This window comes from Myodes glareolus, chromosome 1 (genome assembly GCF_982192425.1).
Source record: "Myodes glareolus chromosome 1, mMyoGla1.1, whole genome shotgun sequence".
Taxonomy (NCBI): domain Eukaryota; kingdom Metazoa; phylum Chordata; class Mammalia; order Rodentia; family Cricetidae; genus Myodes; species Myodes glareolus.
In genome coordinates, this window is record NC_142026.1 from 29,999,022 (window position 1) to 30,023,031 (window position 24,010).

At 42.1% G+C, this 24,010-nt stretch overlaps 2 protein-coding genes and 3 pseudogenes across 2 annotated transcripts; 4 read left to right on the forward strand and 1 right to left on the reverse strand.

Annotated features, from left to right (window-relative positions):
• The first annotated feature begins 1,957 nt into the window (after positions 1–1,957).
• LOC148123280 (UDP-glucuronosyltransferase 1A7 pseudogene) lies at positions 1,958–2,935 on the forward strand (annotated as a pseudogene).
• A 1,159-nt stretch (positions 2,936–4,094) lies between these two features.
• On the reverse strand, positions 4,095–4,542 carry LOC148123281 (large ribosomal subunit protein uL24 pseudogene; annotated as a pseudogene).
• A 7,075-nt stretch (positions 4,543–11,617) lies between these two features.
• Positions 11,618–15,265, forward strand: LOC146896129 (UDP-glucuronosyltransferase 1A7-like). The gene is made up of 2 exons (XM_087905238.1): positions 11,618–12,565; positions 13,759–15,265. The coding sequence occupies exons 1-2, from the start codon at positions 11,708–11,710 to the stop codon at positions 13,777–13,779; spliced, it is 879 nt and encodes a 292-aa protein (XP_087761364.1). The 5' UTR covers positions 11,618–11,707; the 3' UTR covers positions 13,780–15,265.
• Positions 15,266–16,933: 1,668 nt separating this feature from the next.
• On the forward strand, positions 16,934–17,919 carry LOC146896128 (UDP-glucuronosyltransferase 1A7 pseudogene; annotated as a pseudogene).
• Positions 17,920–19,497: 1,578 nt separating this feature from the next.
• LOC148123282 (UDP-glucuronosyltransferase 1A7-like) lies at positions 19,498–20,448 on the forward strand. Its single transcript, XM_087905234.1, has one exon. It carries the CDS (start codon positions 19,556–19,558, stop codon positions 20,435–20,437), a length of 882 nt encoding a protein of 293 aa, XP_087761360.1. The 5' UTR covers positions 19,498–19,555; the 3' UTR covers positions 20,438–20,448.
• The last annotated feature ends 3,562 nt before the right edge of the window (positions 20,449–24,010 follow it).

A 24,010-nucleotide genomic window follows, 5' to 3' on the forward strand; every position in this document is an offset into this window, starting at 1 on the left:
GACCTTTAGTCAAAATGGTGGTGAGATCAACTGACCTTAGTCAAAATGGCGGCAGTCACATGTTGTATGGAAAAACCACGTTTTTAGAGCCATAGGAGTTTTAAATATAATTAAAAAAGGGAGACATAGAGACAGACCATGTAGAACATTTATTCGAATTACATCCATGTGGCCACACCATTCACACATTCTTTCATATATAATGTAGAGAAGAAAATCACTCAGCACCTTAAGCCAAAATGCTGTGCTGCAGTGCCACCAGCCTTGGCAGGGAGTAATGACTAGAAATGGAAAAACCTGCCTCACTGTTTCAACTAAACTTGCCAATTTGAGGGACCAGCGGCAGCAGTGACAGAGATAGAATACAAGAAATAGGAGCAAGAGAAAAAGCATTTAAGGGTGTGTGGGGCAGGGGCTGCCCAGTGAAAGGAAAAGCAAACGGGCTGGATATGCTGGAGGCAGGACACCGGCAGTCCTGTTTGCTGATAGAAACTGGAGAGCAGCTAATAGGGAACCTTACCATTTGCAGCATTGGAAAGAGGTCAGAGTCCAGGATCCCCACATGTCCTCAGCCAGCCTGACCATGGGCAGGAGGGAACATGGAAAGAGTCTGGCTAAATCAGACACCAATCTTATGATTTTTTAAAGATATAAGGATAGGGGGAAGGCTGTATCCACGAAGGGCCAGCCTGTTCCATGAGGGGCAGCAATGGGTCACCTGAACTTGGTGAGTCAACTGAGGCCTTGGTGTGTCATCTTGGGAGGTGGGAGACTACCATGGGTACGAAACAGACAGATACATCACACTTGAGAGAGTTTGGGTATAGAGTTTATTTAATGGGTTATGATGGGAAAAAGAAAAGGGGAAAAAGAAGGTAGAAGAGGGAGAGGCAGAGAGACAGAAGGGACCGGGATAGAGAGAGCAAGCAGAAGTTAGCTATTCAAGAGGGAGACAAAAAGAGAAACACAGTGTGGAAGAGGTGGGAGAAACACTTGTCTCAGCAGACAGGGAAGGGTGAATGTGGGCAGGGCTTGTCTCTTAAAGGGATAGGATACGTAGGTGACAGATCAGGCCAGCAGATCATAACAGCCCCATGTAGATCTGCCTGATGCTTCTCAACAATGAACACCACAGTTTCCTTATAGCAAGCTCTGTTAATCCCAGATGTACTGGGAAAGGACTTCAAGCCAATTCCTACAAGAAAAACCCGCATGAGGTATGGGTCACAGCAGCATTCTCTGTAACCACAAGAGGGAAACAAGCCTGCAGATGCAGCAGTGATGCAGGAGACAGATGCATGGATCTGTGAAGAAGGTCCCTGGCTAACTGACTAGAGGCTCGACATAGCTCTCAGCCTCTCATAGAATATGGGATGTCTACAGCATCAGACGCATTCAGGGGGATATTGTAACAGGAATGGTGGTCACCTTCCTTTTAGTCCCTGGAGTGATCCGTGCAGATGCTGATCGCCCTATGTCAGCAATTCAGAGAACACAGTGCTGGGAAGTGGAACAAGAATTCTACTGCACATGCGCCAAGACAGCAGCATTGCTCATCTAGCATGACTGTTTCTAACCACTGTCTGTGAGCAGGGTCGGGCTAAGCACCCTCCAAGTAGGCTTTTGACTCAGTGGCAGGCAACAAATCCCTTGGAAACACAGTCTGGTTTTGCTTTGAGGTCTATTCTAGAAATGTAAGATTCTTTGAAACTTTCTCCCTTTGGTGAAAATGTTTGGACACCTTAGAGTCAGGTATATTTTTTTGTAACTATTTCTAAACTCACATTGACTAACTCTGCCCTAGAAATGATCTTATCTGGAAAACCAGGAAGGGCGCCCTATAATATTTTCCCATTTTATTACCTGTTCTCCCAAGTAAATCATTGTCTGAAATTGTCTTTTCTTAATGGAACCACAACACACCCTCCCGAGGGAGCAGATTTAAGTCAGTCACACTTCCTCCTTTGTCAGAAGAGCTCGGATTCTCAGTGGCTGGATTGCCTAAAGCTGAGTTTCTCCCATGGCTCCCATGGCAGGTATCCCAGGCTCCCTTCCTCTGTGTGTGTGTCTGCTGCTGGCTTCTGGCTTTGCTCAGGCAGGCAAGCTGCTGGTGGTGCCCATGGATGGGAGCCACTGGTTCACCGTACAGTCAGTTGTGGAGAAGCTCATCCACAATGGACATGAGGTGGTGGTAGTCGTGCCAGAGGTGAGTTGGCAACTGGGGAAATCCCTGAATTTTACAGTGAAGACATACTCAATTTCTCACACTTTGGAAGATTTAAACCGGGAGTTCAAGGTTTATCTTGATAGTCAATGGAAAGATCAGTCAGACTTAGTGACTTATCTATTAAGTGGTCAAGGCATAGGTTTCTTCGAATTACTGTTTTCACACTGTAGGGATTTGTTTAACGACAAGAAGTTAGTGGAGTACTTGAAGCAGAGTTCTTTTGATGCTGTGTTTCTGGATCCTTTCGATATGTGCGGCTTGACTGTTGCTAAGTTCCTGTCGGTCCCGTCCGTGGTCTTCGGCAGGTCAATATTTTGTCACTATCTTGAAGAGGGTGCCCAGTTCCCCAGTCCTCCTTCTTATGTTCCCAGAGATGTCTTGAAACTCACAGACACCATGACTTTCATGGAGAGAGTGAAGAACCACCTCGCCTACTTGGGGGAGCGTGTATTTTGCCCACGTTTGCTCAAAACTGCTACAGATATTGCTTCTGAAGTTCTCCAGACCCCAGTGACTCCATCTGACCTCTTCAGTCAAGTGTCCATTTGGCTGTTACGCACTGACTTTATGTTGGAGGTCCCCAGACCTCTGATGCCCAATATTTTCTTCATTGGCAGGATCAACTGCCACCAGGGAAAGCCGCTCTCTAAGGTATGTTGTCTCCCCTTCTCTTTCAGCACGTTAAAGAGACCTGGCTTTGGACGATAAAGTCGTCCCACTCTGAGCTGTGGGCTGTCTCACACACCTGTCGTTTTCAGTTTTCTTTCAGTTCTACAATTGTTACTAGAGATCTACACTTGTCATCTCAGTTTATTCAACACAATCTTTGACCGGTCACCTGAATTGTGCAATAGTGCGGCTTATAATCCTTGCTTGCTGATAGGTGTGTGGCCCATGAACATTCTCAGCATCACCAGGCTGCCTTTATTATTGATTTTGGAAATAGATTGAGAAGCACAGTAAGAAATGAAGCTTTGTTTTGTTCATTCTCGTCCTCTACCTTGTTCTTGAATATGCTACCAGGAGATTTTTGACGTGGTTTATTTTTGTGTCTGTGAACTTTTCCCTTTATTTTAAATCTTAACTTTTTCTTTTAAACTATCTAAATTTTATCATATATGGCTGTTTCAAAGACTAAAATACTAGAAGATTAACAGCATCTCATATGTGAGTATTTTGAATTCCTCTAAGGCTGACAATATTTTTCTGACAACTTGACCACATGATATAGGTGTGTAAATTTAGTTGCTATTAAATGACAACTGCTATTTACTAACTCTGTTTGAGGAAGGACTTCACACTTCATTGATGGTCCTTCAACATGACTCTATCAGGTCTTACTCTTCCATTTTTGTTTTTGTCAGCTTCGTCACACTCACAGACAACCCTGTGTTTCCATTGATTGCCTCTGCAGCAGGTTGTAGTATGGATCCCACGCTGACTAATTTCTGAATTGTGTTGGTGATTCCCTTAATATATTCTCTCTTAAAACTTAAAAGTTGTGTTGCTGAGGCTGGAGAGACAGCTCAGCAGTGGGAGCTGGTGCTGCTTTTGCAGAGGACCCAGGGTTGGTTCCCAGCAGCCATGACAGGCTGCTCACAACCACCTCGAGCTTCTGCTGCAGGAACCTAACTCCTGATGTTGCCCTCTGGGCATCTTCACACACCTGCACACACCTATACAGTCACATGGTACTCAAATTAAAAGTAAACCCTTGAAAACTGTTATTGTTGAGCTCTACAAATCAAACACACTTTAGGATGGTGTGCATATTGCATTAATTCTTTTCATCAAGTGGAGAAATACTGGCATGTTTTTGATAATGTCTTCTTTTTTTCTTATGCAGTTTTTAATTAAAACTGTATGAGACGCCCCTACTCCTGCATCTTCTCAATCGTTTCTTTCGTATATGTTTCTTTCGTGTATTTGCCCTTCTCCTTTCCTACTCGTCGAGACTTGACTTTCCATTCCATGATCATCTTTTGGTCTCTGTCCAGCTTTATCCTGATGATACCCATCTTGCTGGGGTGGATGTTCACATGGACAGTTGTGCCATTAGCATTTCCTAGCTGCACCCGTTCAATGTAGGTGACATAATTCTTCCTGGACACTTGGACTGCTTTGCCAATCTGCTGGCCTTTGTAGTGCCGTCGGACTTCATCATCCTTTCGAACGGACATAGATGGAACATTGTACTTCTGTCTCAGCTCTGTGGAAAGGGGGAAGACATGATCTTCCTCTGAATGTGAGAAGGTGCATTGAAGGTGTTTGGGGTTCTTGATGTGGGCAGAAGTCAGAAAGGGATTGAACTTCATTTTGGTAGATGCGATCTAATATTGTCTTCTTAGTCAGGAAAATTCACCCTATTTTACATATTTTATTCCATTAACAAAATTTTGTGCTTAAAATTGAACATTATGCACAAATTTTATCTTCATCATTAAATGTATTTCTACGTGTTTGTTATTTGAAAGCTATAGTATACAGGCTAGTTTATTTTGGGTTTGAGGTAGTTATTGGTAGTTGATGTATATATATGTTATTTTATGTTCTATGAGGCCATATTATTAAGGTTCTTTATTAGTTTAGGAAGATTTATCATGTCCACATCTAACATTCAAAAGAGCCCATTATTATTATACCATTTATTTTCCCTTTGAGGCTATGGATCTCTATTCTGATTGGTTGTGTCTACTTCCTACCACACGTTATCTGAGAAGAGGGAACTACAATTGAGAAGCAACATTTCTAAATGGCTGTGGGCCAGCTTGTGTGCATTTCCTTAATTAGTGATTGATGTGGGAAGACCCAGGTCATGGAGTCTGTGCCAGCCCTAGTCAGGTGGTTCTGAATTGCATCAGAAAGTAGGCAGAGCAAGTCATGAGGAACAAGCCAGTTAACAGCATTCATACAGGGCTTTTGCTTCAGTTCCTGCCCCTAGGTTCCTGCCTGGAGTTCCTACCCTGCCTTCCCTCAGTGAGGTAGTGTGGCAGGGAATGGAAAGCTGAAATAAACCCTTTCCTCCCCAGGATGCTTTGATCATGGTCTTCTATCACACCAGCATAAACCCTAAGACATCCTATAGGATAAACCTGGAATGTGCTGCTCTAAGCTGTTTAAAATAGGATTTGATGGCTGAAGAGAAGTGGTGCAGGGGTTAAGAGCACTGACAGCTCTTCCAGAGGACCCAGTTCATTTCCCAGCACCTCCATGGCAGCTCACAACAGTGTGTAACTCCAGTTCCAGGAGAGCAAATACCCATGGCAAAACTTCAGTGTAGATTAGATAAAAATTAAAAACAAAATAGGATTCAAGTGAATTATGGTCAATCACTCTGTTTCTTTCTCTGTATGTGGTTTATAATGTAGACCTCTATGTTTTATTCTTAATTGGTTTATTCAGAGTTTCAAAAGATGTTGCTTATCTTTAAAACAATAGTAGGATAGAATATCAAGATACATATATAAATTCAATTGTATAAAATGAATATAGTACATTATCGAGTAAAATATATGCATTCCATTAAACAATACAGTTTTCAAAATTTATCAGAATTAAAAATATGCTGACTATTAAAATAATTAAAAATAAACACAAAGTTTCCTCATTTTATGATTATTTAAAGTAGTTTGTCACACTGGAGATATGACTCAGTGGTTCGAATAGTGTCAGTTTTTAACAAAACATGGGATTAATTCCCAGCAACCACATCACAGCTTGTCACAGTAACTCTGGGTGCAGGGAGCTCTTCTGGTCTCCATGGATACTGCACACATGTTCCACATATATACATGGAGTCAAAACACACATGCACATAAATAATAGTTTTCAAAAAATCAAGTAAATACATAAAATAATGTATGATATACCTATTTTTTTGGTTTTTTTTTGAGACTGGATTTCTCTGTAGCTTATACCTGTTTTTTTAAATTAAATGAACTTTATTATTTAAATATACTTACAAATCAATAAAAACCTCTTGTACCATAATGAAAGAGACCCAAAGTCTAGAGCTCAAAAAACTCCTCTTAGGTAGAGCAGCTATTCTGACCCTGGGCTACTGGATGCTGATGAAAGGCAAAGGTGATAATGGGTAACATTTTTATCACACACTGGGGTGTGTTTGGTGAATGAGAGATTTTCAGTCCATTCATGGGAAAGAGAGACAAGGTTGTTTCTGATGATTAGAGACTCCCATGTTAGGCCTTTCAAAATTAAACCTTGCTTTCTCATCTTTGCAAGATCAGGCAGGATCTGGGCATGGTTACAGAAAGGCAAGTAGAATCTACAAGATGCTACCCACACGATCATGAAGACAAAACGCAAAACAAAACCCAACAAGTAAAAACATCTTGAGAGTCTATGTGGAGACCAGAGACTAATACAGGCCTAGTGTAAGATTACAATGATACAGCTGTTATTCTTCTCTTAAGATATGAGGGTGAGCGGGGAAGCCTGTGTAAAGGTGAATGGTGTCCCATGAGGCAGCAGGTGACCCAAGGCCTCAGTGGATCCCCCATGCCTTGGCAAGTACTCTGAGGCCTTTATGGGTCACCTTGGCAGGAGGGAGACTGCTGTGGGTGAGAGAGAGAGAGAAACATCATGCAGAGAGACTTTGGGTGTAGAGTTTATTTAGTGTGTTATGGAGGGAAAAGGAGAGGGAGAAGGGAAGAAGGGGGAAGAAGAGAGAGAGGCAGAGAGAGCAGGTGGGACAAAGAAGACAGAGGGGAGAAGTTACCTCTTCAGGAAAGAGACAGAAAGAGTGCACAGGCAGGAGGAGGCAGGAAATCCACTTGTCTCTGCAGAAAGGGAAGGTTGGGAGTGGGCAGGGCATGTCTCTTAAAGGGACAGGACACCCAGGTGACAGACCAGGCCAGCAGATCATAACATTCCCATCTCTTTCTTATAATAAAGAGGCAGGAAGTTAGGCACAACAGGATAAAAGAATTGGAATGGCAGATTCTCAAGGCTGTTTCCTGCATATTTGTGAGCGTCATCTTGTGGGGTTGGGGGAACCCGAGAAAGCTGGGTGCTGGTTACACCCTGAGGTAGCTGGTCGCTTCACTCCCATCCAGGTTTGTGGTATGGAACTTTCCGGTGTCTCTTGGACCTGGTAAGGTGTTGGCAGAACAGAAGACACTGTTAAGTTTAGGAAGAAAAATTTTTCAGCACCAGGATATTGAGAATAGTGTATCTGACCTTTTTAAGGCGGGTTCTTCCATTTGGCTGCCTGGAACTCACAAGAATTCTTTGGGTTTGTAAAAACCTAAGGTTTAGATATATACGTTGTATAAGTAGTAGCATACTTATATCAGAATGACTGTGACAGATGTTTTTGCACAATGAAAAATATTTTTATGACTATGAAAAGCAGCCTGAGAAAGAAATTTGATAATTTATATTCGTCCTCACACCTTTATAAGTTTCAGGTACACACCTTAATAACTTGTGTTTGCATTTTATTGACATTTGTTTGGTGAGGCTGTCCTCTTAAACCGACCAAACCTCTGAGCTGTCAAACTTCATCAGATATCTTTGAGAAGGATAAAATTTTGCTTGAGTTACTGATTTAACTCAAGAACATTTACTTGGTTGGTTACCTAAAGCAACTTCTTGGGGGTCCTTGATGGTTGTTGAGGGCCGTATTTGCCTTTTGCTGTTTATCACAGGGCCTGCCAGGTTTTAGAAGATCTTATGGATTAGAAATCTGTAGAAAGACAAGCCTACCTTGACCTGAGCAGCTAGACTGTCAATTCCAGTGATTCTGTCCACATCTGGAGATCTTCAGGTTAGATGATAGACAGTTTTCCCAGTGGTCAGCACTTGACAGTTGATGAAGCAAATTGTGGATGGATGCTGTTCTGTACCCATCTGTCTTCTGTTTTCTTTGGAGGAAATAGAATGCTGCTGCTAGGAGCCAACCTGTCTCTATGTTATAATAAATAATTCAACATTTAATTGCCATATTCCCCAGAACTCTGAGCAGTTGAGGGCTGTTTGTCAGGTAAACTACAGTATAGAATCTGCCCAGAGAACCGATTCCAAGCTTAGCTGTACTGGCTCTCCGCTTAACAGGTGATATTTATACTTATGAAAGACACAGAAGGAAAAAACTGTTTGCAATAGAAGCTTACCGGTGGAACTGACAATAGTAAAGAACAACTTAATATATTTTAAAGTAGGGTTGGATTACCTATACAGTATTTTTTGTAAGAGATTTAAAAGTACATACCAATTTAAAACATGAGACTTATTGTTCTGTAGTCTGGTATGAGATACAATGAACAGACAATTATAACATTTAGCAGTAAATACACATGCAAGTTACACCCAGTTGAAATTGCGTTTTGTACACATAGAGTTAAATGAAACTTGAGGGAAAGGAAGCTGGCTAGAGGTATGACCTCATCTGGAGAGCCTACTGACTATGCTTTGGCTAGGGCAGATAAGCTTTGGCTTATCTGGCTCCTGCCTTTGATAAGCTCAAAGAAAATGGTGGGAGCCAGGGCTGTCCATGTGGTGTGACTATTTAAATTTAGCCGTCCACTGGAGGAAGTTAGGAATATGGTTTGTTTTCCATAGCTGAAAATGTGAGAACAGTGAAGACCACGCCAACCCCAGGGCAACAAGCTGGACATCTCCAGGCTAGCACAGGGGTTGATAATAAAGCCAAGCTGATTCTCGGTTCTTCCACTCAGGGCTAGGGAACCACTCTGAGTGGCCCAGACAGCGAGGGCCACTTATGAGAGCTCCAAAAGGAAAAAAACAAAACAAAACAAAAAAATCCGAACAGCACAAAAGGTTCACTCCGAGTGATCTGCCTATGTTTTTAGCTATGGGAAGCAATGAGGCAGAAAAATAGTCGAGGGGCCCCGGAACCCTAAAATGAATACACAGTTCAATGAGTGCTGTGCTGGGGAGAACACAAGAAAGGGCGGTTGTGTGAGAGGCACTAGGCCAAAAAGGGAACAGTTTTCCCAGCAGACTGACAGAAAGTCAGGAAGTGGGCTGCTAGAAGGACCAGATTTAGGATTTTTGCCCACAGTGCAGTATTGGTAGAAATAGGGCTCCGTGAATGGAAGAGACAGATTCTGCTGCTCTCATGGGAGGCAGCACAGGGGGAGGGGGGCTCCGGTGGAACAGAATACCCTTTATGCTGCCAAGCAGGAAACTGGAGTCCAGCTCACAAGACAGAGCAGGGAAGGACAGTGACGAAGGGGGTGGGGGAGAGAAGAAAAGGGGGAGAAGGGAGAGAGGCAGAAGTTGCCTCTCCAAAAGAAGCGCAGAGAGACAGAGGGGAGGGGGAAGAGTAAGAGAAATTTAAAGACAAAACCATAAGTAAGCCTGAAGACTAGGGAAGGAATACCTCAGTAAGGATGGCATATCTTGGTCAATTGACCTACCCTTAGTTAAGATGGCAGTGAGGTCACCTGACCTTAGTTAAGATGGTGGTGAGATCACCTGACCTTTAGTCAAAATGGTGGTGAGATCAACTGACCTTAGTCAAAATGGCGGCAGTCACATGTTGTATGGAAAAACCACGTTTTTAGAGCCATAGGAGTTTAAAATATAATAAAAAAAAAAGGGAGACATAGAGACAGACCATGTAGAACATTTATTTGAATTACATCCATGTGGCCACACCATTCACACATTCTTTCATATATGATGTAGAGAAGAAAATCACTCAGCACCTTAAGCCAAAATGCTGTGCTGCAGCGCCACCAGCCTTGGCAGGGAGCAAGGGCTAGAAATGGAAAAACCTGCCTCACTGTTTCAACTAAACTTGCCAATTTGAGGGACCAGCGGCAGCAGTGACAGAGATAGAATACAAGAAATAGGAGCAAGAGAAAAAGCGTTTACAGGTGAATGGGGCAGGGGCTGCCCAGTGAAAGGAAAAGCAAACAGGCTGGATATGCTGGAGGCAGGACACCGGCAGTCCTTTTTGCTGGTAGAAACTGGAGAGCAGCTAATAGGGAACTTTACCATTTGCAGCATCAAAAAGAGGTCAGAGTCCAGGGTCCCCACATGTCCTCAGCCAGCCTGACCATGGGCAGGAGGGACCATGGAAAGAACCTGGCTAAGTCAGATACCAATCTTATTCTTTTTTAAAGATACAGGGATGGGAGGGAAGGCTGTATCCACGAGGGGTAAGCCTGTTCCATGAGGGGCAGCAATGGGTCACCTGAACTTGGTGAGTCAACTGAGGCCTTGGTGTGTCATCTTGGCAGGTAGGAGACTGCCATCGGTGAGAAACAGACAGATACATCACACAGAGAGAGTTTGGGTATAGAGTTTATTTAATGGGTTATGATGGGAAAAAGGGGGGGGAAAGAAGGGAGAAGAGGGAGAGGCAGAGAGATAGAAGGGACAGGGATAGAGAGAGCAAGCAGAAGTTAGCTATTCAAGAGGGAGACAAAAAGAGAAACACAGTCTGGAAGAGGTGGGAGAAACACTTGTCTCAGCAGACAGGGAAGGGTGAATGTGGGCAGGGCTTGTCTCTTAAAGGGACAGGATACGTAGGTGACAGATCAGGCCAGCAGATCATAACAACAGCCCCATGTAGAGCTGCCTGATGCTTCTCAACAGTGAACAGCACAGTTTCCTTATAGCGAGCTGTGTTAATCCCAGGGAAAGGACTTCAATCCAATTCCTATGAGAAAAACCCGCATGAGCTGTGGGTGACAGCAGCATTCTCTGTAAACACAAGGGGGAAATAAGCCTGCAGATGCAGCAGTGATGCAGGAGACAAATGCATGGATCTGTGAAGAAGGTCCCTGGCTAACTGACTAGAGGCTCGACATAGCTCTCAGCCTCTCATAGAATATGGGATGTCTACAGCATCAGACGCATTCAGGGGGACATTGTAACAGGGATGGTGGTCACCTTCCTTTTAGTCCCTGGAGTGGGCTTGTGCAGATGCTGGTCACCCTATGTCAGCAATTCAGAGAACACAGTGCTGGGAAGTGGAACAAGAATTCTACTGTACATGCGCCAAGACAGCAGCATTGCTCATCTAGCATGACTGTTTCTAACCACTGTCTGTGAGCAGGGCCGGGCTAAGCACCCTCCAAGTAGGCTTTTGACCCAGTGGCAGGCAACAAATCCCTTGGAAACACAGTCTGGTTTTGCTTTGAGATCTATTCTAGAAATGTAAGATTCTTTGAAACTTTCTTCCTTTGGTGAAAACTTTTGGACTCCTTAGTATCAGGTATATTTTTTTGTAACTATATCTAAACTCACGTTGCCTTACTCCTCCCTAGAAAAAGTTCTTATCTTGAACACAAGGAAGGGCGCCCTATAATATTTTCCCATTTTATTACCTGTTCTCCCAAGTAAATCATTGTCTGAAATTGTCTTTTCTTAATGGAACCACAAGACACCCTCCTGTGGGAGCAGATTTAACTCAGTCACACTTCCTCCTTTGCCAGAACCGCTCAGATTCTCAGTGGCTGGATTACCTCAGGCTGAACTTCTCCCATGATTCCAGTGACAGGTTTTCCAGCCACCCTCCCTCTGTGTGCCTGTCTGGTGCTGGCCTCTGGCTTTGCCCAGGCAGGCAGGCTGCTGGTGGTGCCCATGGACGGGAGCCACTGGTTCACCATGCAGTCGGTTGTGGAGAAGCTCATCCACAATGGACATGAGGTGGTGGTAGTTGTGCCAGAGGTGAGTTGGCAACTGGGGAAATCCCTGAATTTTACAGTGAAGACATACTCAACTTCTCACACTTTGGAAGATTTAAACCGGGAGTTCAAGGTTTTTCTTGATACTCAATGGAAAGATCAGTCAGACTTAATGGCTTATCTACTAACAGTTCCAGGCAAAGGTTTTTTTGAATTAGTGTTTTCACACTGTAGGGATTTGTTTAACGACAAGAAGTTAGTGGAGTACTTGAAGCAGAGTTCTTTTGATGCTGTGTTTCTGGATCCTTTCGATATGTGCGTCTTGACTGTTGCTAAGTACATGTCAGTCCCGTCCGTGGTCTTCGGCAGGTCAATATTGTGTCACTATCTTGAAGAGGGTGCCCAGTGCCCCAGTCCTCCTTCTTATGTTCCCAGAGATGTCATGAAACTCACAGACACCATGACTTTCATGGAGAGAGTGAAGAACCACCTCGCCTACTTGGGGGAGCATGTATTTTGCCCAAGTATGGTCAAAACTGCTACAGATATTGCTTCTGAAGTTCTCCAGACCCCAGTGACTGTGACTGACCTCTTCAGTCAAGTGTCCATTTGGCTGTTACGCACTGACTTTATGTTGGAGGTCCCCAGACCTCTGATGCCCAATATGGTCTTCATTGGCGGGATCAACTGCCATCAGGGAAAGCCGCTTTCTAAGGTATGTTGTCTCTCCTCTCCTTCAGCACGTTAAAGAGACCTGGCTTTGGATGATAAAGTCACCCCTCACTGAGCTGTGCGCTGTCTCACACACCTGTCGTTTTCAGTTTTCTTTCAGTTCTACAATTGTCATTTCAGTTTGTTCAACACAATCTTTGATCGGTCACATAAAATTATGAAGTAGTGCGGCTTGGAATCCTTGCTTGCTGATAGGTGTGTGGCCCACGAACATTCTCAGCATCACCAGGCTGCCTTTATTGTTTATTTTGGAAATAGATTGAGAAGCACAGTAAGAAATGAAGCTTTGTTTTGTTCATTCTCGTCCTCTACCTTGTTCTTGAAGATGCTACCATAAGATTTTTGATGTGGTTTATTTTTGTGTCTGTGAACTTTTCCCTTTATTTTAAATCTTAACTTTTTCTTTAAAACTATCTAAATTTTATCATATATGGCTGTTTCAAAGACTAAAATACTAGAAGGTTAACAGCATCTCATATGTGAACATTTTGATTTCCTCTAAGGCTGACAATATTTTTCTGACAACTTGACCACATGATATACGTGTGTAAATTTAGTTGCTATTGAATGACAACTGCTATTTACTACCTCTGTTTGAGGAAGGACGTCACACTTCATTGATGGTCATTCAACATAACTCTATTAGATCTTACTTTTCTATGTTTGCTTCTGTCTGATTCCAGCCTTTGAGCTTCACCACACTCACAGACAATCCTGTGTTTCCATTGATTGCCTCTGCGGCAGGTTGTAGTATAGATCCCACGCTGACTAATTTCTGAATTGTGTTGGTGATTCCCTTAATATATTCTCTCTTAAAACTTAAAAATTGTGTTGCTGAGGCTGGAGAGACAGCTCAGCAGTGGGAGCTGGTGCTGCTTTTGCAGAGGACTCAGGGTTGGTTCCCAGCAGCCATGCCAGGCTGCTCACAACCACCTCGAGCTTCTGCTGCAGGAACCTAACTCCTGATGTTGCCCTCTGGGCACCTTCACACACCTGCACACACCCATACAGTCACATGGTATTCGAATTAAAAGTAAACCCTTGAAAATTGTTATTGTTCAGCTTTACAAATCAAACATACATTAGGACTGTGTGCATATTGCATTAAATCTTTTCATTAAGTGGAGAAATACTGGCATGTTTTTGATAATGGCTTTTTTTTTTTTTCTTATGCAGTCTTTAACGAAAACTGTATGAGATGCCCGGATTCCTGAGTCTTCTCAATCGCTTCTTCCCTGTATTTTCCCTTCTTCTTTCCTGCTCGTCAAGACTTGGCTTTCTTTCCCAGGATCGTCTTATGGTCTTTATCCAGCTTTCTTCTGTTGATACCCACCTTGCTGGGATGGATGCCCACATGGACAGTTGTGCCAGTCAGTAGCCTTTCCTAGCTGCACCCGTTCAGTGTAGGTGACGTATTTCTTCCTGTACACTTGGACCACTTTGCCAATCTGCTGGCCTTTGTACTGTCCTCGGTCAACATAAACTTCATCATCCTCTCAAACGGGCGTAGACTGAACATTGTACTTCTGTCTCAGCTCTGGGAAAAGGCAGAAGAAATGATCTCCCTCTGAATGTGAGAGGGTGCCTTGAAGGTGTTTGGGGAACTTGCTTCAGTCTGAAGTCACAAAGCGATTGAACTTCATTTTGGCATCAGTGATCTAATATTGTCTTCTTTGTCAGGAAGATGCATCATATTTTACAGATATAGATTTTATTGTATCTCAGTAACAACATTTTATAGTTAAAATTGTACATCATGAACAAATTTTATCTCCATCACTAAAATAAATTTTTCAGTTTTGTTTTTTTAAAGCTGTGATATACAATCTAGTTCATCTTGGTTTTGAGGTAATTATTGGTAGTTGAAGTATTCTTTTGTCCTTTTATGTTCTTTATGGCCATATTATTAAGATTCTTTATTAGTTTAAAAGATTTCTCATGTACACATAAAAATATTTTATCATTTATTTTGAGGGGCTATGCACCTCTCTTCTGTTTGGTTGTGTCTACTTCCTACCACACGTTATCTGGGAAGAGGGAACCACAACTGAATACTACTTTTCTAAGTTTGCTGTGGGCAAGCCTATTGTACATTTTCTTAATTAGTGATTGATGTGGGAGGACTCAGGCCATGGAGACTGTGCCAGCCCTAGTCAGGTGGTTCTGAATTGCATCAGAAAGTAGGCAGAGCAAGTCATGAGGAACAAGCCAGTAAACAGCATCCATACAGGGCTTTTGCATCAGTTCCTGCCCCTAGGTTCCTGCCGGGAGTTCTTCTCCTGCCTTCCCTCAGTGAGGTAGTATGGCAGGGAATGGAAAGCTGAAATAAACCCTTTCCTCCCCAGGATACTTTTCGTCATGATGTTCTATCGCACCAGCATAAACCCTAAGACAGCCTATATGACAAGTCTGGAATGTGCTGCTGTAAGCCGTTTAAAATAGGATTCAAGTGAATTATCGTCAAACACCTTGTTGCTTTCTCTGTGTGTGTTTTACCATGTAGGCCTGTGTGTTTTAATTCTTAACTGGCATAGTCAGAGTTTCAAAAGATGTTACTTACCTTTAAAACAATAGTAGGATAAAATATCAAGATATGCATATGAATTTATTTGTGTACAAGGAATATAGTGCTTTATAAAGTAAAATGTGTATTCAATTAAAAAATAAAGTTTTCAAAAACTTATCAGGATTTAAATGTGCTAAATAATAAAATAAGCAAAGTATCCACAAGTTATCTCATCCTTAAGATTATTTAAAGTTATTGCTGTCACTGGAGATATGACTCAGTATTTAGAATGTAGGCAGCATTTTAGGAGAGCCAACTTAATTGCCAGCACCCACATCACAGATTGTCACAGTAACTCTGGGTCCAGGGAGCTCTTCTGGTCTCCATGGATACTGCACACATGTTCCACATACATTCATGGAGGCAAAACACACATACACATAAATAATAATTTTCAAAAAAATCAAATGAAAACATAAAATAATGTGTGATATACCTGTTTTTTAAAAATTAAATCAAGTTATTATTATATAAATGTACTTGCAAATAAATAAAAAAATACCTCTTGTACCAAAATTAACCAGACCCAAAGTCTATTCAGCTCAACAAACGCCTCTCTAGGTAGAGCAGCTATTCCTGTTGGACTCTGTGCTCAAAGGCAAAGACGATAATGGGTAGCATTTTTATCACACACTAGGGTGTGTTTGGTGAATGAGAGATTTTCAGTCCATTCATGGGAAAGAGAGACCAGCTTGTTTCTGAAGATTAGTGACTCCCGTGTTAGGCCTTTCAAAATTAAGCCTTGCTTTCTTGTCTTGGCAAGATTAGGCAGGACGTGGGCGTGGTTACAGAAAGGCAAGTAGGAACTATAAGATGCTACCCACATCATCATGAAGACAAAAGTAAAACAAAACCCAAACTGAGCAGCAAGAGGGAAAAATAGCTTGAGAGTCTATGTGGAGACCAGAGACTAACATAGCCTGGTGAGAAGATAAAGTGATACAGCCCCGTGTAGAGCTGTCTGATGCTCTCAACAGTGAACATCACAGTTTCCTTCTGAGTGAGCTGTCTTAATCCTGGATGTACAGGGAAAAGACTTGAAACCAATTCCTAGGAGAAAACCCTGCATGAGGTGTGGGTGACAGCAGCATTCCCTGTAACCACAAGGGGAAAACAAGCCATCAGATTTAGCAGTGACAAGGGAGACAAATGCATGTGTCTGTGGAGAAGGTCCTGGGTAACAAGCAAAACGATGTAGCTCCCAGCCGCTGTATAGAATATGGAATGTCTTCAGCATCGGCTGCATCCAGGGGAACATTGTAAAAGGAATGGTGGTCACCTTCTTCTTACTCCGTGGAGTGATCCCTGCAGATGCTGGTCACCCTATGTCAGCAATTCAGAGAACACAGTGCTGGGAAGTGGAACAAGAATTCTACTGCACATGCGCCAAGACAGCAGCATTGCTCATCTGGCTGAGCTGTTTCTAACCAGTGTCTGTGAGAGGGACCAGGCTAAGGACCCTCCCCCTAGGCTTTGACCCAGTGGCAGGCAGCCAATCCCTTGGGAACACAGTCTGCTTTTGCTTTGAGACCTATTCTAGATATGTAAGATTGTTTGACACTTGCTTTCTCTGGTGAAAACTTTTGGACTCCTAAAGGAGTAACTATTTCTAAACTCACATTGCCTGATTCCGCCCAAGAAAATGTTGTCTGGAACACAAGCGAGAGTGCCTTGTAATATTTTATCATTTATTACTGTTGTCCAAGTAAATCATTGTCAGGGATGTTGTTTCTTAATGGTGTGAGTGAGTACACACCCAACTGAGGGAGCAGATTTAACTCAGTCATACTTCCTTCTTTGTCAGAAGAACTCAGATTCTCATCACCAGGATTGCCTCATGCTGAGCTTCTCCCATGGCTCCAGCAGGTTTCCCAGCCTCCCTCCCTCTGTGTGTGTGTCTGCTGCTGGCCTCTGGCTTTGCTCAGGCAGGCAAGCTGCTGGTGGTGCCCATGGACGGGAGCCACTGGTTCACCATGCAGTCAGTTGTGGAGAAGCTCATCCACAATGGACATGAGGTGGTGGTAGTTGTGCCAGATGTGAGTTGGCAACTGGGGAAATCTGTGAATTTTACAGTGAAGACGTACTCAACTTCTCACACTCTGGAGGATTTAAACCGGGAGGCCAAGGTTTTTCTTGATTCTCAATGGAAAGATCAGACAGACTTAATGGCTTTTCTACTAACGAGTCCAGGCAAAGGTTTCTTTGAATTAATTTTTTCACATTGTAGGGATTTGTTTAACGACAGGAAGTTAGTGGAGTACTTGAAGCAGAGTTCTTTTGATGCTGTGTTTCTGGATCCTTTCGATATGTGCGGCTTGACTGTTGCTAAGTACCTGTCAGTCCCGTCCGTGGTCTTCGGCAGGTCAATATTGTGTCACTATCTTGAAGAGGGTGCCCAGTGCCCCAGTCCTCCTTCTTATGTTCCCAGAGATGTCTTGAAACTCACAGACACCATGACTTTCATGGAGAGAGTGAAGAACCACCTCGCCTACATGGGGGAGCGTGTATTTTGCCCCAGTTTGTTCAAAACTGCTACAGATATTGCTTCTGAAGCTCTCCAGACCCCAGTGACTGTGACTGACCTCTTCAGTCAAGTGTCCATTTGGCTGTTACGCACTGACTTTATGTTGGAGGTCCCCAGACCTCTGATGCCCAATATTTTCTTCGTTGGCGGGATCAACTGCCATCAGGGAAAGCTGCTCTCTAAGGTATGTTGTCTGTCCTTTAGCACAGGAAGAGAGACCTGGCATAAACCCTACGACAGGCTGTAGGATAAGCCTGGAATGTGCTGCTGCTCTAAGCCGTTTAAAATAGGATTCAAGTGAATTATGGTCAAACACTTCGTTGCTTTCTCTGTGTGTGTTTTACCATGTAGGTCTGTGTGTTTTAATTCTTAACTGGCATATTCAGAGTTTCAAAAGATGTTGCTTTTCCTCAAAACAATAATAGGATAAAATATCAAGACATACATTTGAATTTCTGTGTATATAATAAATATAGTACTTTATCAAGTAAAATATGTATTCCATTAAACAATAAAGCTTTCAAAACTTATCAGAATTTAAAATAAGCTAAATATTAAAATAAACAAAATATCCACAATGTTTCCTCATCTTTATGATTATTAAAAGTAATTTATGGTGCTGGAGATATAACTCAGTAGTTAAAATATAGGCAGTTTTTTAGGAGAGCCAGGCTTAATTCCCAGCACCCACATCACAGCTTGTCACAGTAACTCTGGGTCCAGGGAGCTCTCCTGGTTTCCATGGACACTGTACACATATTCCACATACATAGATGGAGGCAAAACACACATGCACATAAATAATAGCTTTTAAAAAATAAAGAAAATATATAAAATAATGTGTGATATACATATTTTATTAAAAAATGAAATGAAGTTATTATTATATAAATGTACTTGCAAATAAATAAAAAAATTTCTATTGTACCAAAATTAATCAGACCCAAAGTCTACTCAGCTCAACAAATGCCTCTCTAGGTAGAGCAGCTATTCCGGTTGGAGTCTGTGCTCAAAGGCAAAGGTGATAATGGGTAGCATTTTTATCACACACTAGGGTGTGTTTGGTGAATGAGAAATTTTCAGTTCATTCATAGAAAAGAGAGACAAGGTTGTCTCTGAAGATTAGAGACTCCCAAGTTAGGCCTTTCAAAATTAAGCCTTGCTTTCTTGTCTTGGCAAGATAGGCAGGACATGGGCATGGTTACAGAAAGGCAAGTAGAAACTATAAGATGCTACCCACACCATTATGAAGACAAAACCAAAACAAAACCCAAACCGAAGCAGCAAGACAGAAAAAGTAACACATTTTACTTATGTACATGATGGACAGTTAACCCTCCTCCATCAAGCAATTCGGAGAACACAGTGCTGGGAAGTGGTACAAAAATTCTACTGCACATGCGCCAAGACAGCAACATTGCTCTTCTGGCAGAGCTGTTTCTAACCACTGTCTGTGACCAGAACAGGGCTAAGGACCCTCCCCTTTGACTTTGATCCAGCAGCAGGCAATGAATCCCTTGGGAACACAGTCTGCTTTTGCTTTGAGAACTACTCTAGAAATGTAAGATTTCTTTGATACTTGCTTCCTTTAGTGAAAACTTTTACACTCTTTAGCTTCCGGTATATTTCTTCGTAACTATTTTTAAACTCACATTGCTTGATTCTGCCCAGAAAGAAGATCCTATCTGGAAACAAGCAAGTGTGCCTCATAATATTTGACCACTTAATACTGTTCTCCCAAGTAAATCATTGTCAGGGATTGTTGTTTCTTAATAGTGCAAGTACACGCCCTCTTGAGGGAGCAGATTTAACTCAGTCATACTTCCTCCTTCAGAAGAGATCACCTTCTCAGTGACTGGATTGCCTCAGGCTGAGCTTCTCCCATGGCTCCTGCTGACTTCCCAGCCTCCCTCCCTCTGTGTGTGTGTCTGCTGCTGGCCTCTGGCTTTGCCCAGGCAGGCAAGCTGCTGGTGGTGCCCATGGACGGGAGCCACTGGTTCACCATGCAGTCGGTTGTGGAGAAGCTCATCCACAATGGACATGAGGTGGTGGTAGTCGTGCCAGATGTGAGTTGGCAACTGGGGAAATCTGTGAATTTTACAGTGAAGACGTACTCAATTTCTCACACCATAGAGGATTTTAACCGAGAGTTCATGGTTTTTCTTAATGCTCAATGGAAAGCTCAGCCAGAGGGAATTAATCTTTTCCTAAAGAGTCCAGCCGAAGGTTTTTTTGAATTAGTGTTTTCACACTGCAGAGATTTGTTTAACGACAAGAAGTTAGTGGAGTACTTGAAGCAGAGTTCTTTTGATGCTGTGCTTCTGGATCCTTTCGATATGTGCGGCTTGACTGTTGCCAAGTACTTGTCTCTCCCGTCCGTGGTCTTTGGCAGAGGAATATTTTGTCACTATCTTGAAGAGGGCGCCCAGAGACCCAGTCCTCCTTCTTATGTTCCCAGGGGTCTCTTGAGACTCACAGACACCATGACTTTCATGGAGAGAGTGAAGAACCACCTCTCCTACTTGGGGGAGCATATAGTTTGTCCCAGTTTTTTCAAAACTGCTACAGATATTGCTTCTGAAGTTCTCCAGACCCCAGTGACTGCATCTGACCTCTTCAGTCAAGTGTCCATTTGGCTGTTACGCACTGACTTTATGTTGGAGGTCCCCAGACCTCTGATGCCCAATATTGTCTTCGTGGGTGGGATCAACTGCCACCAGGGAAAGCCTATTACCAAGGTATGCTATCTCTCCTTTAGACCGTGAAGAGAGGAGTTGTGGAATATTATTATATTATTATAAATATATACTATATATTTATAATATAATTATATATAATATTATAAAGATGTGTTGCTTTTGTTCATGCTGCAGGATATGACTTTAACTGTGTGAAGCTCTGTTACCTTTGTTTCTGCTGCCTTTGCTAACAATGTAAGGGTGTGTTACATTTGTTTATGCTGCATTTGTTTAATTATGTAAAGATTTGTTGCATTTCTTCCACCTTTCTTGTCTAAGGCACCTGACTAGTCTAATAAAATGTGGGGTAACCAATAGTTAGGCAGTAGAGGATAGGATGGGGAGGGTTGGTAGGCAGAGAGGATAATTGGGAGGAGAAATCTAGGCCAAAGAAGAGGAGAAAGACAGACATATGCCTGGGGCCAGAAGTCAGGTACCTACCAGTCAGCAGTAGAGATAGCAGAAAAGATATACAGAAAGAAAAAAAGGTAAAAAACGTGAGACAACACATAGATAAAGAAACAGATTAAAATACGAGTTAAAATAAGACTGAACATTCATAGCAAAGGGTTTCCATGCCATGATTTCGGAGTTGGTTGATGGCCTAAGGAAGCCTGCTCCAGAGAGGCTAGGTCTCAGCAAGTTATTCCTTGCTGAGCTGTGGGCTGTTATTTTCCTTCCTCATTTTCTTTTCTGTTGTGCCAACTGACTCTTTTGACCACTTACACATAATTACAATTGTGCGACTTATAAATATTGCTTCTTGATTTGCGTGTGCACCACTGACGTTCTTGTACATAATCACCAACCTGCATCATTTTTGGAAACAGAGTGAAAAACACAGTAAGAAACTCAGTTTCATTTTGCTCATTCTTGTACTCAACCTCTGTCTTTTTTTTTAATGCTCCTAAGAGTTTTGTATGGTTCTTATTACTTTACAAATAGTACATGTAGTTCCAAACCTTCATAATTATTTTTTAAAAATAAGATCCAGAATCAGTCTAGACATAAAGTTCTTCGCCTTGCGTTTTCACCTTCCAGTACGTGATAGTCATCATCTGACACTTGTACATTTTAATGCTAATTTTGATGATATATATATATCAAATAATATATAATCTCATAAACGCATGCAATATGGTTTGATCAAATCCTTTCTTCTCCAAGTTGCTTTTGTCGTGGTATTTTAACACAGCAATAGAAACCCTAACTAATTAGGCTCTGGACACCGAGAAAAAGAAATTCTGTATTCAACTGAATCTTCTCATTTACAGTCACTGAAATTAGAATTTCCGGTTCACTGAATCACTTCATCAGTTCTTTTATATGTATCTGAAGATTCTATAAATCTGTCCTTACTGATGAACATACATAGTCATCTATCATTTCTTAGCTGCCTTTTTTATTACTGTTTTGAAAAAATAATAGCGAAAACCGCAATGAGATGAAGATTGCCTTGCTGCGAATCCTGAGTCATTCCATAAGGGGACAGTCTTAGCAGTGATGCTCAAGTCTTCCACATGCCCACCATCAATCACTGCACATGAAATTAGCATAGAACCCAGCATCAGGATTGGCATCATGCTCCTTATTTTTCCTTTTTTATCTTCCAGTAAGCCCTAGACATTATTCTAGGCACCTCCTGACATTTCCCATTTAAATGATTACTTAAAAGTTTTTATTTTGGTGACATTACAATTCTGTTTAATCAGCCGTGTGGATAGAGATTTCCTAACTCGTGCTTTTTAAGAACGAGACTGTGCTAAGTTCTCTTTAAGTGCTTTCCTGACATTCGTGTTCCCACACACTGGGCTTCTCCCCAGAGGCCCGTCTTGTAGGGACTAAGATGCGTGACTCTCGCGGTATATATGCCTCTTCATTTTTAACGTGTTTGAGACACTAATTTCAAATCTTCACACTAGCATAAAGAGATCATGGGAGTTTGGGTCTTCTCCTATCGTCTCCAAGTCTTGATGTTGTCTAGTATTAAAGTCTGTTGAGTTTTCTGGGCAGAACGTCTCACACAGTACTTGCTTCCGTTTTCACTGCTTTTCGTGGGCGTATTATCATTTGCATATCTTCTTTAGTGATTTACATATTCATATTCTATACAAGACAGGGATATTTAGTGAGATCCTATGAGCTTCTTGAGGATTTGGCATACTACCTCTTAACAGTTTTGTATGTTCTGCAGGTATTTCTCCACTAATAACTCTTCATCTTTTCCCATTTGTAATTTTCCCTTTGGAGTAATCAAATCTAAGAAATTTACCTTTGATAATCTTTATTCAACTTGTTAATTCCTTTACCAGGCAAACATGTACACTCATTTCTCCATGCTACCGTTAAGCATTTAATTCCTCCACTGTTAACAACTTCATTTTAGTTTCTGGCAAGAGATTTTTAAAGGATATAGTATAAAGGATGTATGTGTCTCCTCGGAGGGCAGTCTTCATGTCATTTGCTGTTAGTTCCGTTATTTGGCCTCTAAACTGAAATGCTTGTCTGTCGTATTTAATTCTCTGAATTCCTGGCATCTGCTGCTCAGTTCTCATTCTTTTTTTTTTATGAGAAAGTAATTTTATTAAATTATAAAAGTTTCCATTTCCGCCCCTCCTCCCAACACCCTCCCACTCCCCCCACTCCCTCTCCTCCTACCTCTCCTTCCCTAAGAGCAGTCAGGGTTTCCTGCCCTGTGGGAAGTTCAAGTTCCTCCCCCCTCCCTCCAGGTCCAGGAAGGTGAGTATCCAAACAGACTGGATCCCCAAAATCCAGTATATGCAGAGGAAACAAGTCCCAGTGTCATTGTCAATGGCCTTTCAGAAAGACTCTGGGCCAGCCACATTCAGAGAATCCGGCTACATTCAGAGAATCTGGTTGGATCACGTCCTCGTTCAGTCCCAGTCCAACTGGTCTTGGTGAACTCTAATTAGATCAGTCCCCTTGTATCAGTGGGTGATCGCACCCCTCGCAGTCCTGATTTCCTTTTTCATTGTCTTCCTCCTTCTGCTCCTCATTTGGACTTTGGGGTGCTCAGTTCGGTGCTCCAATGTGGGTCTCTGTCTGTATCGCCATCCATCATCAGATGAAGGTTCCCTCTGGTCTTGCCTTCTTTGCTCACGTTCTCTTCTGCTTCTTGTTTGGACCTAGGGAGTTAAGTCCAGTGTTCCAATGTGGGTCTCAGTTCTCATTCTTGTCCCACTGGCTGGCTTATCTCCTGATTAAGCAGATTCGTTGTAAGTTAGTGTCTGGGAGATACGCTCCCAGCTGTTCTTCCATTTTTTCTGAATTTTCTTATTGAGCTCCAGAATGAACTTTCCTCCTTAAATTTTAAAATGGTTTTGTTTGACTCTAAAAAACAACCAGTCAACTAACCAACCAAAGAAAAACCTGCTAAGACTGTTTTAACATCATGTGAAATATCTTCTTTTCTCATCTGAGAAACATTAGCAGGATTTTTCTTTGAGTTAATCCTATTCCGAATTAGTGTGCTTTTTTTTTCTTTTTTGCTGCTTCAGATCTTCTTTTACATCTGTTGATAAAAATTTATTAACTTATTTTATCTGCATATCTTTTTTTTCATGATTTATTCCAAGGTAT

What these genes read in the sequence shown, in the direction of transcription:
- LOC148123282 (XM_087905234.1), top strand. Translation starts at nt 19,556, where the DNA reads ATGGCTCCTGCTGACTTCCCAGCCTCCCTCCCTCTGTGTGTGTGTCTG.
- LOC146896129 (XM_087905238.1), top strand. Translation starts at nt 11,708, where the DNA reads ATGATTCCAGTGACAGGTTTTCCAGCCACCCTCCCTCTGTGTGCCTGT. An exon ending in AGGGAAAGCCGCTTTCTAAG is followed by an intron (nt 12,566 to 13,758) that starts GTATGTTGTCTC and finishes TTTCTTATGCAG; the next exon opens with TCTTTAACGAAAACTGTATG.